We start from the raw sequence: 21,848 nt of genomic DNA on the forward strand, positions 1-21,848 counted from the left end.
GCAACTGCTGGTAACCTCATGTATATTGTATAATGTATAACTCAAAACTACCCAGGAGAGGTTTTTTTTAAACAGTTACTTAACATTAACAAATCAGGATACGCACGTTAATAAATCAGAATATGCACAAGTAGAACTTATCCATATATATGCCCTTTCCTGTTTTTGCTGCTGTGCCCTTTGGCATGCAAAAGATGCAGCCCTTAATGATGCTTTTCAATTACATACACACCCAGAAGCTGCATGCAATCAGTGCCAGAGGGAGCCTCTCAGGTGCCTGGGGCGGCACGCCCAGGGGCAAGGCACACCGTAGGGCCTCTGGCATCTACCTGCCTCCTTCCACTCAGTCGCCCTTGGGGGGCGACGAGGCAGTGGGTGGACTGTTGGGGCAGTGTGGAGGCTGTGGATGTCCAAGCCACCACGTCTCTCCCAGGAGAGATGCGTAGCTGGATGCGCTGCAGGCCCCGCTGTGAGTGCCACCCAGCATTTTGTCACACACACCCTCAATGGTGACACCCAGGACCTACCGCACCCCCTTCCTCTGCCCCTGCATGCAATGGCTTCATTTAATACAAGAGTTCAAAGCCATGCTCCTCTATTGCCCCATATCTTCTGACTTCTATTATGTCACCTTTTTAAAAGAATATAATGGCATGATACCATTTCATTATTTTAAAAGTCATTTCCTTGATACTAACAGATGGTGAAAAAGGGATGAATTGATTTACAAAAAGTGTTAAAGTTTATTTATTTTTATTTTAACAAAGAATCTTGTAATTATCATTTCCCCTAATAGCTGCCTCAGCTGGTGAGTGCCAGCAGGATTCAGAGTCCACATGGGGCAACTGAGAAGCGAGAAGCACGTGAGTGGGTGAAACAGGGCTTCCAAAAGAACAGAAAAGCTTTAGAATAGGGCAGTTGATGACCTCTGTTGTTCTTTGGGGAGGATTCAGCAGGATTTCCCGAGGTGATGATGGTCAACAGGCAATGCATATGTGTCTGTTCTGATATATTTCTTTTTTTAAAAAAAAGAAAGGTCTCCTGGTACCTGATTCTGATCTGGAAATGGTCATAACTCGGCCAATTGCAGCAAAATCAGCAACTGCAAACTCTTAGAAGAAAACCACAGCATCGTTTATATAACAATGGCTTAATGAAATATGAAAAATCGTAACATTATTAGAACTCACATTTTATAAAAGAGAGGAGGCTGTGCCTGTTAGTAGCTGTATGGAAACATGGTCCTTCTTTATTATGGCCTGGAATGACACATATTTGGGGAATAAGATTAGATATAATTTAGCTATATTGTTAAACAGATATGAGTGGTTAAGATAATTATCTATATAATATTTTTCTCTTTGTTGTTGTAGTTTGTTATTAGTTGTTTCTTTATCCTCCTTTTCTTCCTTTTTATATTGTGAGTATTTTTTATCAAAGTATTATGGTGTAAATGGTTAAAATGGTTAAAATAATAAAGATACTTGGAAGCAGAAATAAATTTGAATTATTTTCTGATAATGAAATGAGAACCAGATTGTATTTGTACTGCACAGCCTCTTTCATGTCATAGACTCCTGTTATGATTTTTACCTTAGTTCCCTATAACAGTTTTTTAAAACATGCACATTAGAATTGCAGTCATAGAGATGGCTTTCAAATGGGCCATTCATCACTTCATGAGCTCTGCCTTTAAGGTTCCACAGGACCACCTTTCTGGAAATTCTTCAACTTTGAATTTCCAGGGAAGGTAATTTCCAGGGAATTTCCAGGGAAGGTAATTGATTTCGGAATATCTGCTGGTGGCTGATGTGTGCATGTGTATTGTGTGTTATGAGATTTAATTCTTTTTAAGTATCTCCATATCAATAAACAATATAGAAGAAAGACTTGTGTAAAATAAACCAATTGCAGCAGAATGGAAAATACCAAATGATAATTTGAGTGAAAGTTGGAGCAGATTGAGTCACACTTGCAGCACCCCTCGTGGCAAGTCATATAAAATGTTTTCCTGCAGCTGTAATTATGCTCCAAGAACACCATCTGAGACAAAGGCACAAAAGGTTAGTGAAGCACAAATGGTTTAGACAACACTTTTTAGCCCAGGGCCCTTTGAAAACTTGGGGTGTGGCTATCTTTATAGCAGCAACAAACACCTTTCACCAGCCAATTATGTAACTCACAAGGTGCTACCATATTCACCAATTAGAAACACCCCAAAGAAACATTAGGAATACTTTAGTTTGCATCCAACATTGCTGTTCCACTCATGCAACAGACCTCTACTTGCAAAGTGGAATTCCATGTCCTCTTCTTCCCCCTACAGCCTCCTGTGCACCCTCAAAATCTGCTCCAGTGTGTTGCAGGACCATCTGGAACTGATTTGGTGGGAATAGGTAAGTCAAGGCAAGACCTTTCGCATGAGTGGAACTCAATTTGTGCCGTTTTGGCTACAACTCTTCGTGTTTCTACTTTATTACAGTTTTGTAAATAGATAGATGATGATAGATAGATGATAGATTAGATAGATAGATGATAGATAGATAGATAGATAGATAGATAGATAGATAGATAGATGATTGATAGATACCAGAGATTCTTATACATCCCTTTACTTGGAACATGATCCCCTTCACTGTGCTGCAGAGAGGGTGTGGTCAGGGGAATTTCTATAAAGAAGTCCCCAAGCTTTGAAAACCCCTTAAGAGTCAGACTGAAAAACTTGTCTCTGAGATTAATTCTCTGGGATTCTTAAACAATTGAGGTCTCAATAAGTTTTTTGAAACAACTCAAGACTCAAAGAAAAGCATTTACTGCATTGAGGAAAGAAATATCAAAGGCATCATGAATACAGTAAAATAATATGTCATGATTATTGCTCAATAGAAATAGTTGAGGCAAAAAACTTTATTCACTCCATCTGACTGAAGTAAGGATCGGAAACCTCAAGATATCTGTGCCCACCTTGAATGGTTTTTACTTGTGGTTTTTACCTCCCAGAACTCAGAAGAAACAGAAATATCAACATATCTGGAATCACACACCATGCTATTTGGTCACAGATGATCAGGCAACATATTCAAATCAAATAGTTACTAGTGATATAATTTAAATGATTATGTAAAACCTAAAACTGTAGTTAAAGGCAGATTCTCCCCAAGCATTTGTTCTCTCTCTCTCTCTCTCTCCTGAAAGGCCCTCCAGCCATGCAGAGCAGATTATGTGGTTGGTAGTGGGTGGGTGGGTGGATCCATCAGTGCAACAGTTTGCATCCTGCATCTCTAAAACTTCTGTTTGTTTTTTTTTAATAATTTTTTTTATTAATTTTCCAATTTTTAACAAACACAACAAAAACAACATGGAAACAAACACATAAAATCATAATTTCTTAACCTTATTTCCATAAGCCTCTTTTCTCGGACTTCCCCATACCTTCCCCTTTTTGCATCCTTTTATTTTTATCAATTATTCAACAACCCTTTTAGCCAATTAAATATAAATTCATTCTCCTTTTCAATTTCACCCTAAATCAAACAAAATTTACCGCTGTAATTCTACGTCTTCCTCTCCCTTAGCATTTTAGCACTCCTCAATTTTATAGTAGCTCTTAAGATATATTTTAAACTTCTTCCAGTCTTCTTCCACAGTCTCTTTCTCTTGGTCACGGATTCTGCCGGTCATTTCTGCCAGTCCCATAAAGTCGATCACTTTTGCCTGCCATTCCTCCAGCGTGGGTAGCTCTTGTGTCTTCCAATACTTTGCTAGAAGAATCCTTGCTGCCGTAGTAGCGTACAAAAAGAAATTTTTATCCTTCCTCGGCACCAGCTGGCCGACCATACCCAAGAGAAATGCCTCTGGTTTCTTATGAAAGGTGCATTTAAGTACTTTCTTAATCTCATTATAAATCATTTCCCAGAAGGCCTTAATCTTTGGGCAGGTCCACCAAAGGTGGAAAAAGGTACCTTCAGCATCTCTAAAACTTCTGGGTAGACCGGGAGAGCAAGGAAGCTTACAGAGATGATTTTGAAAATGTTGTTCAACAACTTCACAGAGTTAGTAGTCATGTTAATGAAATTGGAATATTCATACTTAGAATGCATATCCCTTGAAAGCCTAGACCAGGGGTTGTCCACCTGGTCCCTACTGCCCACTAGTGGGCATTTCAGGATTCTAGGTGGGCAGTAGGGGGTTCTATGGCACAAGCTGAATCGTCCTTCCATCAATCACTGGTTGGCGGTAAGGAAATTTTACCATCAAGAAAGATACATCAGTGGGTGGTAGGTATAAAAAGGTTGACTACCCCTGGCCTAGACCTTGCAGATAAGCGGGAGACAGGGAGACGGAGGGAGAATGTTATGGTTTGGTCTCTCCCACAAACATGAGACGACTCGGGCTGTTAATTATTTCAGATTTATTGCTAAAACAACAAACAAGGACGGAGCTCCTCTACTCATCATCCTCCACAGAAGATGGAGTTGCCCGGACTGAGCTCCTCCCCCTTCCCCAGCACAGAAGCCCCCACCTTTTTTCCAGTATCTTTTGCAAGTCTCGGCCACTTTTGAGATCCTACGAGATTTGGGAGAGAATGCTTCCTGCATTCCAACGTCTGACTCACTGTTGAAGCTCTCACACAGCCGCCTGTCACTCTGGCCCTGTCTTTCATCTCCCCTTTGTTCAGAGCTCAGGTTACAGCTGCTCTCCCTCTCCTATCTGCCTTCTGCTGTTAACTGTTCTCTCTCTATGCCTGCTTCTTCTTCTCCTGTCAGCATCTGAGCTTCGCTGATAGAGAGTGGGAGAGAACTGATTCCTTCATTTCCCAATTGTAAAGTCGCCAGAAGCATCTGGCTTACCCACAGAGGAAACATAATACTAGACTAGATGAACCATCACTTTAAACCAGAACGACTCTTAATAAAAGTAGGAAAATGAAAAAGATGGGTGGGAGCACATTACAAATGATGCTTGTCAACTTGTGCACAAAGGTGTATGATGCAACAACCAAGTCAGAACCAGGTCAGGCTCTACTTCTGTTCTTAATCTAAACAGAAATCTAAACAGAAATCTATGTCACCATAGTAGGGATGGGCCTGCTCATTCTCCTGTCCACGTGCTATGCATTGATGGGGCATGATGCCAAGACTCCTGCTGTCTTTTCTTAATCTTTAAACTGGACTTGGACCATACAGCTACTCAAACAGAGTGTCCTCTGGAAAGTAAGGCATATGGGCACTCTAGTGCCTAGCTGTGTCAAATTGCAAGCAAATGGTGCAAATGTGGTCCTGTTGAGGGGTGGGTGAAGAGACTGCCATGCCAAGCATAACATGAGAATGATCCGCCACATATGAAAGTTCTGCCTGGGGAGGTGGGGAACCATGCCACCTCAGTGTTTTTCAATTGACTCTTCATAGGCTTCATATGCCTCAGCAGTCACTCAGCGGGGCAAGCTGGGGCAGGATGCTCCACGGGGCCCTCTGAGGAGTCTGCCTGCCTCCTCCCACTCAGTTACCACAGTACTGTGATGAGAAATCACTTGAGTTATGTCTCAACACCTCCATTAAAAATGCTTGGATATAAATAATGATAAGCAGTTCAAAAATATTATTTTCAAAGGAATTATTTTGTGTGAACAAACATAGGGATTTCTTTCCAAGGTGATTTTTTTTTGGTAGTGTTTGTAGTTGTTGTTGTCGTCATCATCATAGACATAGACTGATGGTGCTGATTTCTTGAAGGACTATTTCAGGATCACAAACTCACTGATAATTCTGCATAAACTCAACTATCTCTTTATACATGCGCTGTGGGGCATCAAAGCCCAAGATGAAATCCAGGTGTGCCCAGTCAGGAATAAACTTGTGGTAAACTAGGTTTGAGACCTGAGGCAGCAGCAGGGCAAAATCCTTTGGACTTGAAGCCCAGTCGTTTCCAGCATTCCAGAGAGCTGTTGGAATAGTCATTTGTTTAATATCATAGAAAGGTGCTGTTTCCTAAAAGAGAGGGGGAAATAACAACTTAAAAAATACTTTATAAGTTAGGACTCTGCAAAAAATTTCCTGATCAAAACAAATGTACACATGTTCACGCGCGCACCCACACAAACACATATATATTGTCTCCCTGCTTATTTAACTTATATGCAGAATTCATCATGCGAAAGGCTGGACTGGATGAAAACCAAGCTGGAATTAAGATTGCCAGAAGAAATATCAACAGCCTCAGATATGCTGATGACACAACCTTGATGGCAGAAAGTGAGGAGGAATTAAAGAACCTTTTAATGAGGGTGAAAGAGAGGAGCGCAAAATATGGTCTGAAGCTCAACATAAAAAAAAAAAAACCTAAGACCATGGCCACTGGTCCCATCACCTCCCGGCAAATAGAAGCGGAAGAAATGGAGGCAATGAGAGATTTTACTTTCTTGGGCTCCATGATCGCTGCAGATGGTGACAGCAGTCATGATATTAAAAGACGCTTGCTTCTTGGGAGAAAAGCAATGACAAACCTAGACAGCATTTTAAAAAGCAGAGACATCACCTTGCCAGCAAAGGTCCGTATAATTAAAGCTATGGTTTTCCCAGTAGTGATGTATGGAAGTGAGAGCTGGACCATAAAGAAGGCTGATCGCCGAAGAATTGATGCTTTTGAATTATGGTGCTGGAGGAGACTCCTGAGAGTCCCATGGACTGCAAGAAGATCAAACCTATCCATTCTGAAGGAAATCAGCCCTGAGTGCTCACTGGAAGGAAGATCCTGAAGCTGAGGCTCCAATACTTTGGCCACCTCATGAGAGGAGAAGACTCCCTGGAAAAGACCCTGATGTTTGGAAAGATTGAGGGCACAAGAAGAAGGGGATGACAGAGGACGAGATGGTTGGACAGTGCGGGAGACAGTAGAAGACAGGAGTGCCTGACGTGCTCTGGTCCATGGGGTCACGAAGAGTCGGACACGACTAAATGACTAAATAACAACAACAAATATGTTAAGGGGAATATAAATTGAGCACTTAAACTGCATAACAACTGGACATTGTGCAGATTTAAGATGCATTGTGGAGAATAAGCACATCATCCATGAAAAGAAACTTGTTCACATTTCCTGGTAAATATACATGGTTTCCAACAGGCTTTGAACAATGTGCATACATTGACTGTCCTTTGTACATTCTCTGGCCATTTTGCATAATCTCAATCAGGTTTTGTGGAATGTGCTGCATTTTGTGCATTCTGAGGAAATGAGCTGTTTTGTGTGTGACACTAAGTCAAACTATGAGAGCCAACACAACCTGATAATAAGAATTATTCTATATTTAATTATTCTATATTTCAGAGGGCCAGCTTTCCCAAGCCTTATGCCCTCAGATGTTTTGGACTATAATTCCCATCATTGCAGCCAATTGGCTTTATTTCCTGGGTTGATGGGAGCTGTCCTTCAAAACATCTGGAAGGAACTAGGTCGAAGAAGGTTGTTGCATACAAAATTTGTCTATTTATTTCCTTTATCATATCGTTCTCTGATAACCAAGTGTTCATGGAGCTTCATTTTATACTAACATTCCATAGGAGGAAGTCATATTGATGATAGAGGATTCTTTAAGCAAAATGGAAGTAATACACATATAGGCAGATAGAGAGAGACAGAGGGAAGGAGGGAGAACCCATTTCATTTTTGCATTAGTGGCAGGAGCACCAAATCAACATTATTTCAGTTTTAAAAGAGATCCTTCTTGCACATTTCAGATATCATCATGCAAAGCAGACATATGAGTTAACAAATCTACATATGGATAAATTTGAAGGAACATGCATACTGGACATAAGCAGTCTGTATAATGGTGACATATTGCTATATAATAATATAATAATAACAACAACAACAACAACAACAACAACAACAACAATAATTTTATTATTTATACCCTGCCCATCTGGCTGGGCTTCGCCAGCCACTCTGGGTAGCTCCCAATGGAATAGCAAAAGCATGATAAAACTTCTAAACTTCTAAAAGTCAAATAGTTGTGTATTTCCTTGACATATGAAGGGAGGGTTTTCTGCAGGGCGGGCACCACTACCGAGAAGGCTCTCTGCTTGGTTCCCTGTAACCTCACTTCTCGCACTGAAGTAACCAGCAGAAGACCCTTGGAGGAAAGTGTAGACAATATCTTCATTTTATGACAAGGGACTGAAGATAGACACCTGGCATCTTGCAGATTTGTCAACAAACCTACATTCCCATATTAAATCTGAGAGATACATATACATTTGATACAGAAATAAGCTATTTTCAAGGGAATCTGGAGACCACTCCCTATAGTAAATATGTACAATGGTAAAGGTTACATACGCTTCAGGTTACATACACTTCAGGTTACAGACTCCGCTAACCCAGAAATAGTGTTTCAGGTTAAGAACTTTGCTTCAGGATGAGAACAGAAATTGTGCTCCGGCGGCACAGCGGCAGCAGGAGGCCCCATTAGCTAAAGTGGTGCTTCAGGTTAAGAACAGTTTCAGGTTAAGAACACAATTCAGGTTAAGAACACAATTGTATTTACACAATGCAGCAATGCAGCTTCATTTTCTGGTGAATGGAGTCCACTGTGCGAGGCCAGCCCTTGTCCCTAGAGCCAAGTGGGGCCACGCTTGCCTCCTGCTGCCTGTCTGCACAGTGGGGAGCATGGCCGGCCAACATGGCTGTTAACAGATTGAGGTTGAATCCTGACAAGATAGAAGTACTGTTTTGGGGGGAGAGGAGCCGGGTGGGTGTGGAGGACTCCCTGGTCCTGAATGGGGTATCTGTGCCCCTGAAGGACCAGGTGCGCAGCCTGGGAGTAATTCTGAACTGAGCTGTCCTTGAAGGCGCAGGTCAATTCTGTGTCCCGGGCAGCTGTTTATCAGCTCCATCTGGTACGCAGGCCGAGACCCTACCTGCCCGCAGACTTTCTCGCCAGAGTGGTGCATGTTATCTCTCGCTTGGACTACTGCAATGTGCTCTATGTGGGGCTACCTTTGAAGGTGACCCAGAAACTACAACTAATCCAGAATGCGACAGCTAGACTGGTGACTTGGAGCGGCCACTGAGACCATATAACACTGGTCTTGAAAGACCTACATTGGCTCTCAGTACGTTTCCAAGCACAATTCAAAGTGTTGGTGCTGACCTTTAAAGCCCTAAACAGCCTCGGTCCAATATATCTAAAGGAGCGTCTCCACCTCCATCATTCTGCCCGGACACTGAGGTCCAGCGCCGAGAGCCTTCTGGTGGTTCCCTCACTGTGAGAAGCCATGTTACAGGGAACCAGGCAGAGGGCCTTCTCAGTAGTGGCACCCTCCCTGTGGAACGCCCTCCTGCCAGATGTCAAAGAGAAAAATAACTACCAAACGTTTAGAAGACATCTGAAGGCAGCCCTGTTTAGGGAAGCTTTTAATGTTTAGTAGGTTATTGTATTTTAGTGTTTTGTTGGAAGCCGCCCAGAGTGGCTGTGGAAACCCAGCCAGATGGGCAGGGTATAAATAATAAGTTGTTGTTGTTGTTACCTGTTTACCATCGCCCAGCATGTGCTGTCTGGGCGAGGTGGCCAGGGACACAGCAGTGAGGCTGGGCCAGATTCCAGGGCCCAGAAACCACCAGAAACAGCGCAGGAATCCCTGCAAAGGGGTGCCTGATTTGTGCCACTTCAAAACTGTGTGCCCGGAGCCATGGTCCCGCTGCCCCCTCATGCTGTGCCCCTGATACAGTGTGGGGAATTTCTATGAAATGGAGCTAGAAACTATTGTCATCAGATCAACAGTGCAATATTGCGGGTAAAATAATAGCTTCTTTCACTTAAGTTCACTCATGATCCCCGCGGTGTAGAAATTTAAATTGGTAAGTTTCTCATTATATTTACTTACTTACTTCCATACGTTCCTATTTTTGAGATATGGTTCTAATGTTATATGTATTGCTTTAACAGATGATTGCATTTTTTGCAAAGCTGTACCGACTGAAGATGTTGAATTTTGACCACGACACAAGTAAAGATAATATTTGGATCTAGTTGGTGAGATTATTAGTTAAAGTGATTGGTTTATTTGGATATTAGTTACAATTTTTAACAAAAGTGAGAGACTGAACTCATGCATGCAGAATACTGCATAGCAAAATAGTCCACTGAAGAAGCATAAAATGCCAAAATGTGTTTGGTATTTCAGTTATCCAGAAAGTTTGATTAAAAAACATTAAAAATATCTTATATAGCAATATCAGCTATCTAATTAATATAATTAAAGAAGTATAAGACCATCTCATGCATTGTACAGCAATTTTGATATTTTGATAAATAGTTTATAGATTTACATATTAGAATTTGTTAACGTATTCATGGGCATCACAGCCATTAGAAGACATCAGAAATTTTTAATGACTGATGTTTTGTTATGTTTTTATATATGATGTAAGCCAGCCAGAGTGGCTGGGAAAACTGCCAGATGGGTGGGATATAAATCATTATTATCATCATCATTATCATTATCATTACATTTTGTGTATATAAAGCCTGGTTATAAACGTCATGTAAGATTATGACCTTTAACTATTTTGTTTCATATTGCAGCTACATTTTATCCACCATGTATTATATGAACAGCAGCCTTTGCCATCAGTAGCTATTGCCATACCTTACCAATGTCTACCATCATATAAACAGAGAAGGGAGGGAGGGGAGGAGAAAGAGGGGGAAAGAGATGCAATTAGTGAAAAATTCTTACCTGGTTGTGGTGAGCCATGTTCTCTTCCTTGCTACCCCAGTCAAAACCTTTGAACTCCTTACTCCTCCTATTCTGAAAAAAGAAATGTACCATATTTTGAAAAAACTAAATGGGGAAATTATTATTATTGCTGTTAATTATTAATCAATAAATACCTGAGGATCATAGTGCAGTTTACTATATAAAAGCACAAAAGCACACAACATAATAACAAAACAATATGCACAGACACAACAGGCACGGCAGGTTGTGAGGAACGTAGAAGAGAAGAAAAAGTTCTCACCATCTGCTTTTTATTCAATATTTCCAGAGAGAGGCTTGGAACACAGCCTCTTGGGATAATGGTGTTGTCCCGAGTGACTCTCCACCCCCTCCCCTTTTTTCATTTGTCATTGTCATCATCTCCCTATGGGTGCCACAGAGGGCCCTCTGTTTCTGAGCCCCTTGCTCTACTACCTTCAAGGTTCGCTGGGTTCTGGGAGAGAGGGGGGTCTGGAATGCTTTCTAAAGACATTGTGGCCATCAGCTGTTCTCCCTCTGGTGCTTCCTCTTCCCCCTCCACGTCTCCCATCATTTCCCAGCTTTCCCCCTCATCTGCCTCTGAGCTGTGACCTCCCTCAAACCCCTGTTGTAATTCTGAACTGTCTTCTTCTTCTCTGGAAGGGTCAGGCTGGGGAGGAGGTCACTGGGGAGGAGGCCATAGGTTGTGTAATTAGCCAAAGGCCGGGGAGAAGAGGACCAGGGACCAGGAACTTCCACGCCACAAGACAATCTTATTCTGCCAGGGGATCCAGTTTGGCCCAAACACTTCTCCCAAAGTCTCTCACCTACTATCCAGCTGAGATTGCAGCTGAAGCCAGCTGTGTGTGTGTGTGTGTGTGTGTGTGTGTGTGTGTGTGTGTAAATCCTACTCAGTTTGCCAGAATTCCATGCAAATCCCTTCCCAATTCAGAAAGGAGTTTCTCTTAAAAGACTTGTTAAAACAGATCAGCAATAGGTCTGCATCAGAATCTCCAGTGAAAATAAAGAGGAGGGATCAGTTTCATCTGCACCTTGCAACACACTTTGAAATCCTCCATTGCTACAACAGGTAATTGACAGGTAGGCGGCCCCACCCTGCTTTTAAATGTGACCTATGAAACTAATCCTGATAAAAAACTCCTGTGGTATCAAAAAGATTCCCCAACCCTGATTTGTTTTTGCAAGGCCATGAAGAAATTACCAGCAACTACATTCAACACCAGGTGCTCCCAGATCATGGCACTTCTTGGCCAGCCTTATGCTACTGACACACAACCTTCACTAGCCTAGAACCCTCCAGATGTTCTGGACTACAATTCTCATCAACCCCAGCCAGTGTGGCCTGGCTGATGGGAGTTGTCATCTAAGCAAGTTGGCACTACCAACAGCTGAGGATTTAGGTGCTACCTGACTCCAGTGAAGCAGGTTCTGCACAGATGTCCCAGCTGGGCAGTGTGATAAATATACATTGATTCGAGTCTGAAAGAAAGAACAAAGTGATTAGATGAATTTATCTCAAAGTGCAACAGCCATTTCAATTTCATTTGGTTTGTTTGAACAAAACAAGTGCACTCTAGAGCTCTACAGCTGGATATCATGCAGGAATCAGTGTTTAAGTAGCAGTGACATGCCAGTTTTGGAGATCAACTTGACACTTCAAACTAGCTGCAAATGCCAATATTGTGTTACCAAACAAGAGGGAAATTCGCTTGCAGCAAAGCATTGCCCCACAACATAAATACATTTCTACTAATACTGCAATCCTATGCACATTTACTAAGAAGTAAATTGTACTGTGTTCAACCAGGTTACACCCAGGTAACTATGCACAGGATTACAGCCCCAGTTATAATATATTTCTTTATATAGTACAACCAGGGCAATTACAGACATAACAAATAACATCCATTTGTGCAGTGGGCTGGGCCGTTGTGTACATTCCTCCTGTAGGACATGAATTCACTCCACCCTGCTTTGGTGCCATGTCTAGTTGTGTTACCAACCATAATTAAGGGCCACTCCTAGACTCTTATCAGGAGCTATGAACTGAAACTCAGTATTGCTCTTAACTATGGTCCTATTGCATCATGGTGGCAAGGAAGACACAGCCTTCTTGTGACCCATAAGGCATTACTTGCATTCTGTTTTGGGGAAGTGGACCCCTGTATGGGGAATTGCACAAGGGCCCCCAAGCACCTTAACCAGGCCTTGGTGCACACCATGACTTCTCACCTCTTCACATGTTTCTTGGGCTGATGTGCACCATCTTTCAATGCACACAAATATTAAGTTCCAGTTTACAAGTATCTGTACACAAAGCCATATTGGTTCATTTTGTTCTTATTTTTGCTCTTATTTCTATTGTGTATTTAATATTTGTTATATTGTATTGTCTCAATGTGGCAGCTGTGCCCTCTTAAGGTTTTTGCCTTAATGCTACCAGACAATAATTTTCCAACAACAACAATAATAATTGCTCTGCCCATTTGGACACCTCTGAAGATATTTCACCCCATTCTGCAAGTCTTTTTTAAATTTGAGGTGACAATTTCAACCTTCACCAACTTGGACATCTCTGAAGATATCATTGCCCAAAATGTGGGACAGCTCCAACCAATCAGGTTGCCTCTCAATATATCATCACCAAACTTGGTACGAGGACTCCTGAGGTGGATATATTAGTCTTCAACTATGTTTGCATGCAGGGCACCATTTTGAATCAATATGGTAGACTAATTTAACTCAAATTAAACACTTAAATTTAAGTGGCAGTCCTGGGTTGGTTTTTGTGTGCGCGCGCAGCCCAAAATATCACAAATTACACTATCCACTAGTGCTCAATGAAGTAGCCATCTGGGATCCACTTCTCCAGGGGTAATTAAGATATGGATGTTATAAGCAGCAACCATTTCAAAGAAGCCTCCACATACTTTTCTTTAGATCACACTCTTTACCTCCTATTATGTAGTTAGAAATCTTACCAGATTTATGTTTTTCACATTAAAGCCATTCACTAGGAAGAAAAAACTGGCACAAACATGATCAAGTAAGAAACGATTACACAGGTTAGTAGCAAACCATTTAGAAGTTTTGCTTTGAGCACCAAACTGCTTGGTTCCAAATATTACCTGTCAAAACAAAAACATTAGTACACAGGTCATTTTGTTAGTCAAGACTGCTTCCCTAGAGATACTTCCAGCAATATCGGGTAGCAAGAAAATATCACAAACAATATTATGAGAATCTTCTACTCAGATTGTTAGGCTAGAATGCCCATTTAACAATCCATGGCCATAATGATGATAACAGCAATAATTCAAATCCCACATGCATAGTCAAACAAAAGGACCTTCTGCTATATTCAAGACATGGACATTGTAATTTCAGCCATCAAAGAGACAGGATGACACAGTTAAAGTGCATCTTGAGATGTATGCAATGTGCAACTGGCACGCTTGCAACGTGGTTCAGGAACATCATTTCAGTAGGAGCCCAAATATGCAAAAGACTTGCTGTTGTGCAAACATAGCCACAAATAGCCAATAGCCAAATAGTTGTGCTGTGCTTGAAATCACTTAATTTAGGGTTGTCATACGTCCGAACATATCCAAAATACCACATTCAGAAGTAGTGCCCAAATGTGGGGCAAAAAAGCTCAACAATTTGAAATATGGCAATCCTACTTAATTCCCTAGTAATTTCAGCAAATGACGCCTTCTCTATTGTCTACATGGTAACATAAGGGAGAATTATTTTACTGCCTTGTCTTCTGACTTCTCCAGGTTGGGAATACAAGGAGTGGCTGTTCCTACAATCTGAAAAGGGCACTTCAATCTGCTTTTGTCTAGGGTAGAAGTAGTGTAGCATAGAAGCCAAGGGTAAGCTGTGAATCATAAAGCCCCCAAGGTAATCAATTATCCCCCTAGCCACAGTCAGTATGGGGCTTTAGACAATCCACAATCTCTCGTTCTCAATCCTCCCACCAACCAGACTCTAATCTGGGAACAAAACTGATCATGTTACAATGTTGTTGTATGAATTACTGAGCTAAAAGTGGGTGAGGGGGACATTTGGCCAACACAGAAGCCCCCAAAAGCCTCCAACACAATCAGCAAATGTTTCTGAGGCCAGAAAATGAGCTCATGTGCCTGTAACTGCCCACGACTCTGTGATCATCCCAAGTTATTTCTCTAGATTGGTTTGGCTCTCTTGTCCTATAGTCATACATTGTTTAATACTTAAAATAAACCAATAATGTAATAAATACACGCTCCTATAACTGTTCAGCATTATTGCTTTAAAGGCAGCTGAGTTACGCACAGGTGTAATCTGCCATCATACTATCAAGATCTTCATGTAAGTTTGTACCAAGTCCTTTTGCTTGGGCACTTGAGGATTGTTCTCACACCAGCACCTCTTTCTTTCCTGCCCGCAGCAGGTGTTTTGTGCTGGCACCCATGCTACTTACAGCAAGATAGAAAAATGGGCATCCCAATTTTTACAGATCAGCTTAGACTGAGCAACACCCTGTTACCAAATTTCAGCATTCGCCAGCTTGAACAGTTTAGGTGTCTATGAGAATGACAAATGGCCTCAGGTCAAATGATGGATACATTTCCAAGTTCTTAGCTACAGCCAGAGATATTTGCACCCTCTATTTTAAACAAATATTTGGTCCAAAATGCATACTTTGACCAAGGATTCAGGAAGGTGAGTGAACACAGCTGATATTGGGCTGTTAGAATTAACCGTGTTGACCAATGGTGCCAATCCAAAGAACATTTTTATCTTCTGGGCGAGCTGTGGCATGGTTGAAAATGCAATGAATGCTAAGAAACAAGATGGGAAATAGAAATAGAAGATAAATGAATATAGCAAGCACTACTGCCTTGATCACAATACAAGAAAAAAATCTTAGCCTTTTCTCATAACACAAAAGCAATAAAGTACAGTCAATCCTCAATTCCTGAATGGCTCTGTTTTGGAACATTTCAGCTCCCAAACACCAAAAACCCAGAAGTAAATGCTCCAGTTTTTGTACATTTTTCGGAAGCCAAAAGGTTTGATCCTGGCTTGAAATCCAGGATTTTATTCAAATTAAACAAGACTTTGTCAGCTGAGATGAACTGAAGCAACACAAAGCACATAAAACAAGGTTTGTGAGGGGAGTACAGTGGTACCTCGGGTTACAGGCACTTCAAGTTACAGACTCCATTAACCCAGAAATAGTACCTCGGGTTAAGAACTTTGCTTCAGGATGAGAACAGAAATCACACAGCAGCAGTGGGAGGCCCCATTAGCTAAAGTGGTACCTCAGGTTAAGAACAGTTTCAGGTTAAGTACAGACCTCCAGAATGAATTAAGTTCTTAACCCAAGGTACCACTGTATTATATTCCATACACTTCTTTCTCTAAGTCCATAGCAGCTTTGAAACATTTCTTTTATGGGAAATGTTACTAAGGGGAAAATGCAGGAAACCTACACAGGGATTGTTATTCAAGATGGTTCTCCATGTCCAGTGGCTCTATGTGTAACCACTGTACTATGACCAAAATCTCTCTTGAAATTAATATACAAAACAAGGTTTGTGAGGGGAGTACAGTGGTACCTCGGGTTACAGGCACTTCAAGTTACAGACTCCATTAACCCAGAAATAGTACCTCGGGTTAAGAACTTTGCTTCAGGATGAGAACAGAAATCACACAGCAGCAGTGGGAGGCCCCATTAGCTAAAGTGGTACCTCAGGTTAAGAACAGTTTCAGGTTAAGTACAGACCTCCAGAATGAATTAAGTTCTTAACCCAAGGTACCACTGTATTATATTCCATACACTTCTTTCTCTAAGTCCATAGCAGCTTTGAAACATTTCTTTTATGGGAAATGTTACTAAGGGGAAAATGCAGGAAACCTACACAGGGATTGTTATTCAAGATGGTTCTCCATGTCCAGTGGCTCTATGTGTAACCACTGTACTATGACCAAAATCTCTCTTGAAATTAATATACAACACCAACTGTACAAATAAACATGTTGCTATTAGAATTGGCAACATGTGTTTCAGAAGCTTCCTAACCTACCTATTATGGTGCCCTGGGAATGACCAACATAAAATATTTTCTCTTGTCCAGTTTTTCTCAGGATAAAATTGATTGAAGCTGGAAGGTCATATTTAGCCATTTCATCAAAACTGCAAAGAAAAGGAATAACAGACTGTGTTTTACAGACTTGCATACAGACTTCTCCAGCCAATGCAATACAATATCTGGCAAACCAGAGATCACCTCCTCCATGGACTACCAATTCTCTGAACATTTGTGAAACAATCTGATTTAAATTAAGCCATGACTCATCTTCTTTAGATATTTCCACTGGCACTGTTCACTAGCAGTCAATGCAACACTATGAGCTGTTCACTGAAAACTTTAAAAGTCCACCAAATAGTTCACAGTGGCCATAGGGTTCCTGCAATGTGATAGTTTTAACAGGCAAGCTGTCCCTAAATGTCAGATATCAGACCTGGAGAGCCAAATAAGTCATGACTTTAGAACACATTTGCACAAAATAGGAATTGCCAGTAGAGTGCCCATAAACCTGTTGGGTGGTATAAAAATAAAACACAGGCAGATTAGAAGGGGGAGAGGAATGCTTCTGTTGTTGGCACTAGTGTGACTAATACTGGAAGCAAAAGGAGAAACATAAAGCTTTTTAAAAAACCGAGGTTTCCGGAGGCTCTGCCTCGCCTCCTTGCATATCTGAGGAGCTTCAAATTCTGGGCAAGTAACTTTACTCAGAATCAGCAGGACCCACACTAGGTCCCAGGGGCGCCGACTTGTGCCGCAGATTATGGGTGCCCAGCAGCATGTGCAACGTAATGTGAGGTCAGGATGTCACATTGCCCCTTGAGGTCATGAAGTCACAATACATCGCACCCGCCACAGTGGCACCTAGGAGCCCTGGAAGTCACCTTGGAGGCCCTGTTGTGTGGGTGCTGAGCACCCACAACAAAAATTTGGCACTAGCACTTGGTCCTCCCACATCAAATCTAGTTTCACCGGAAGCCAACCTGATCTGTTCTATATCTGATCTATATCTACGGAGTTTAGCAATGCCATATTTCATCCTTTCAGTTGGAGTTATCCCAGCTGTGTGCTTTGTCTTGTTGCCGACATCCATCTGGGTCAGGAAGACTGTGCCTTCAAGGATGAAGTCAAAACGTCAAAGCTTATAGCAAGAACAAACTTAGTCTCTAAGGTGCTACTAGACAATTTTTTTATTTTTTATTTATTTGTCAAAGAGTTACGGTGCCTGCTGCGCTTGTAGAGACTGATACAGGAGAGACAGGTTTTGTCACAGCTGAGACAGATGAAGGCATCTGGTTCTGTGGATGCAGGTGTACCATGCCATTTCTCATCCCAGTGGTAATTTCTCCTCTGTTCTTTACTGTGAATATACGGTACCACCTAACTATCTGTCTCCAGGCACTGCTGTTGTCTGCAAGAGATTCCCACAAGGTGGAATTGATGTTGCTAGCCTTCACATCATGTTTGGAAACGTCTTTGTAATACACAGTTGGTCGGCCAGTGGGCCTGCTGCCTGAAGTCAGCTCCCCATAGAGAACATCTTTGGGGGATCTTATCATCTTCCAGTCTTCATCAGAGCATCTAATTCCCCACATGAACAATATGTGCTGTTTGTTTGTTTGTTTGTTTAAAGAAACAACTACCAATTATATTTACTTGGAAATATATTTCTATACCTTTAGATTGTCAGGGTGCTGTTCAATGTTGAAACAGAAGAGGAAGAGCATGGCAGATTAAAAACCCCAAAAGGAAAACTAGGAACCAGAAACACATAATGAAGTTTAGAAAGATCACTCTACCTGAATTGCCAGAATTCTTCTTGCTCCACAGTATAGTTAATGTGTTTCATGGACCAGCGTGTCTCCGGACAGCGCTGGCCCCTGGCTTCTTAAGTGAGATGGGCGCACAACCCCAGAGTCTGTCAAGACTGGCCCGTACGGGCAGGGGTACCTTTACCTTTACCTTTATCATCTTCCTATGGGACGCAGGTGGCGCTGTGGGTTAAAGCCTCAGCGCCTAGGGCTTGCCGATCGAAAGGTCAGCAGTTCGAATCCCTGCGGCGGGGTGCGCTCCCGCTGCTCGGTCCCAGCGCCTGCCAACCTAGCAGTTCGAAAGCACCTCCGGGTGCAAGTAGATAAATAGGGACCGCTTACCAGCGGGAAGGTAAACGGCGTTTCCGTGTGCGGCTCTGGCTCGCCAGAGCAGCGATGTCACGCTGGCCACGTGACCCGGAAGTGTCTCCGGACAGCGCTGGCCCCTGGCTTCTTAAGTGAGATGGGCGCACAACCCCAGAGTCTGTCAAGACTGGCCCGTACGGGCAGGGGTACCTTTACCTTTACCTTTATCATCTTCCAGTCTTCATCAGAGCATCTAATTCCCCACATGAACAATATGTGCTGTTTGTTTGTTTGTTTAAAGAAACAACTACCAATTATATTTACTTGGAAATATATTTCTATACCTTTAGATTGTCAGAGTGCTGTTCAATGTTGAAACAGAAGAGGAAGAGCATGGCAGATTAAAAACCCCAAAAGGAAAACTAGGAACCAGAAACACATAATGAAGTTTAGAAAGATCACTCTACCTGAATTGCCAGAATTCTTCTTGCTCCACAGTATAGTTAATGTGTTTCATGGACCAGGTGTTCCCTCTACTGTTTCCTAGCCAAACATCATAGCCAGCATCAGCCAGTATGAAGCCCAGGCTGTTGTTGTCCAGATTTGACACCCAGTTATTGCTACTGCCAAGCAAGCCATGTTGCAGAAACACTGCGGGCTTCGGATCTGCAATGGAAGTCTTTTAAGTATAGTTATAAGAGGTAACTTCAGTGTTTCTTTCCAACAAGAACTTTCCATCAACTTTCTTTCCATCAGAACCTTGAATGTCAGTTGTTGTCATTCCATATTTCAAGTAGCAGCCAGTGAAGTGGTGCAGGTGGGGCAATGTTACTCTCATGGCTTCTCGGGTTGCTGGTGCTTACGGAGAACAAGAAGGGAAAGGGAGAAGTGCATGTTGGCGGAGCCAATCCAATTCCCTCACCTCTACGTGCAACACCAGGTCAAGCTCCCCCAACCTTGCCTCTCCCCTCTTCCTCTCAATAAGCTCCAGTGAACCAATGTGTGGGGAAATCAGGAGAGCATTGGTACTCCACAAACACCACTTCACTGGAAGCTACTGCATATCACCTACTATAAACTTGGGGCACAAAGCATGCATGGGCAGCGATTTTATATGCTCATGCATATAAAACACTCCTGAATGCAATATGTAAAGCAAGTCTCCTCCCCCCCCCCTCAAAAAAGGTCCCGTCTCCCCAGTTATTTGTAACAGGCAATATTGAACCATTCCACTCACCTGCCACAGAAGCACCATATATCTTTTTAATTATATTTAACTTCATTTTTAAAAAAAATTATTTATTAAAATTTTACAGAACGAAAAGGGGTTACATAGTAAATGACATACAAAATAAGAATAAAGAAAAAAAGGGAAACAAAATAAAAAAAATACAAAAATGCAAGGAAAAAATTCAAAATACAAAATACAGAGGGGAAAAATTTAAAAACAAATCCATCTTTTCATATCTTATACTTCATTTACTTATTTCCCTGACTCCCTCACACCTCCCCTTTCTGTATTCCAATTCACATTATTTAGTTCAGCAAATCCTTTCCTTTTTGACCTTAATCCAATATCTTAACAAACTGTAACTTTATATTTTCATCTGTTATCTTTTTTTTATATATAATTTTTATTAACTGGCCAATCACATCAAATTAAATCACATCATATAAATTCCAAATTACAAAGCCAAATTTTTAAATTTTGTTGGGGGAACCCATACTTCAAGATCCAAAGGGGGATTCAAATCATCTTCTTATTACTGTGTTAATGTCCAAATCAGTCCCAATCAGTCCAAACAAAGTTCGTAATTCTATCCAGTCTTATCTTGGTGTTGCCACATCATATCTTATTCATATAATTTCTCTTTTTCCTTTACGATCTCTTCTATTAGTCTCCTTAAGCCGATAGCAAGTGTAATATTCCTGTGTGGATTTCCTGTTCCTCCACTAAGTCCAGATGGTTTCCATATATCTCCTTCGTAGATAACATCACTCTTTCCATCGTAAATTTTGGCATTTGTCGCTCTTAAGTCCCACCGAGGAGTTGATTCACGATATGTAAACAACTCTATTTCTCTCTTTCTCCTCCTCCCAGACCCAAGAGCTCCAACAATGCCTCACAAAATGGCGACGGCATTTTTCCTGACTGCGTCACTCCAAAACTCTTAGCTTTCCAGCTTCATCTTGAAACATTGCTTTGGATCGAAAGTTTATCTCCACACAGCCTTAAATCCACAGCTTAAGTCCTTAATTTCTGACTTATTAGGGGAGGGGGATTCTTGTTAAATCACATAAAAAGGTAGAGGCAGGTTTTTCCCCCCCTCCCCCCTCAGTCATTTGTCATACCGTATCTTGACGTTCTTCTCGTATTTTATTGTTGTCTTGTTATCAGAGATCTCTTCTGTCAGCAGTATTTACTCCCCTTTTTCCTTGATGTATGTGCAATTAATCACGTCCAAATTGTTTCTTTTAAAGATCATTGCAACCAGCGGCGCGAATCAGGGACGGCGTCAAGGAGTGCCGAAAATCCCACAGGAGGGCTTTGTGCCTAGTGCCCCCACCCCCACAAATTCGGGGGTGGTATAGGGCACAGCAGGCAAGGGCCGTCCCCCCCACAATCCTGATGGGGTTAAGGAGGCTAATTAGCCCCATCATAGCCTCCAAATTAACTCGTGTGGGTCGGAGAGATGTTATTGTCAGCCATCTTCCGATGCGCCACCTAGTGGCCCCCCATATTTTCATCTGTTATCAATCTATTTTTGCCAATTCATTTTAACCTTGTTGCTAAAACCGCTTCGTTTCAATCCAACATCATTTTAACTTTCATTAATTTTACAATACTTCTGCAAATAATCTTTAAATTTCTTCCAGTCTTCTTCCAC

General features: G+C 41.7%; 1 protein-coding gene and 1 long non-coding RNA gene across 4 annotated transcripts in view; one reads left to right on the forward strand and one right to left on the reverse strand.

The window, feature by feature from the left end:
• The window catches only part of LOC307216339, a 265,091-nt gene that overhangs the window by 180,488 nt on the left and 62,755 nt on the right, over window positions 1-21,848 (forward strand). The window lies entirely within an intron of this gene.
• LOC307216280 (putative lysosomal acid lipase/cholesteryl ester hydrolase) overlaps window positions 5,599-21,848 on the reverse strand; it is a 73,435-nt gene continuing 57,185 nt past the window's right edge. For 2 of the 3 annotated variants that reach the window (XM_079976424.1, XM_079976423.1), the window contains exons 3-9: window positions 19,428-19,626; window positions 16,841-16,950; window positions 15,453-15,592; window positions 13,745-13,891; window positions 12,171-12,242; window positions 10,743-10,814; window positions 5,599-5,987 (exon numbers count right to left, since the gene is read on the reverse strand). In XM_079976424.1, coding sequence (XP_079832550.1) covers window positions 5,754-5,987; window positions 10,743-10,814; window positions 12,171-12,242; window positions 13,745-13,891; window positions 15,453-15,592; window positions 16,841-16,950; window positions 19,428-19,626 — 974 coding nt within the window. In that variant the 3' untranslated portion in view covers window positions 5,599-5,753. The remainder of the gene's footprint in view (window positions 5,988-10,742; window positions 10,815-12,170; window positions 12,243-13,744; window positions 13,892-15,452; window positions 15,593-16,840; window positions 16,951-19,427; window positions 19,627-21,848) is intronic. The other variant, XM_079976426.1, reaches the window with a different exon arrangement.

The sequence above is a fragment of the Podarcis cretensis genome (assembly GCF_951804945.1).
Source record: "Podarcis cretensis genome assembly, chromosome: 5".
Classification (NCBI taxonomy): domain Eukaryota; kingdom Metazoa; phylum Chordata; class Lepidosauria; order Squamata; family Lacertidae; genus Podarcis; species Podarcis cretensis.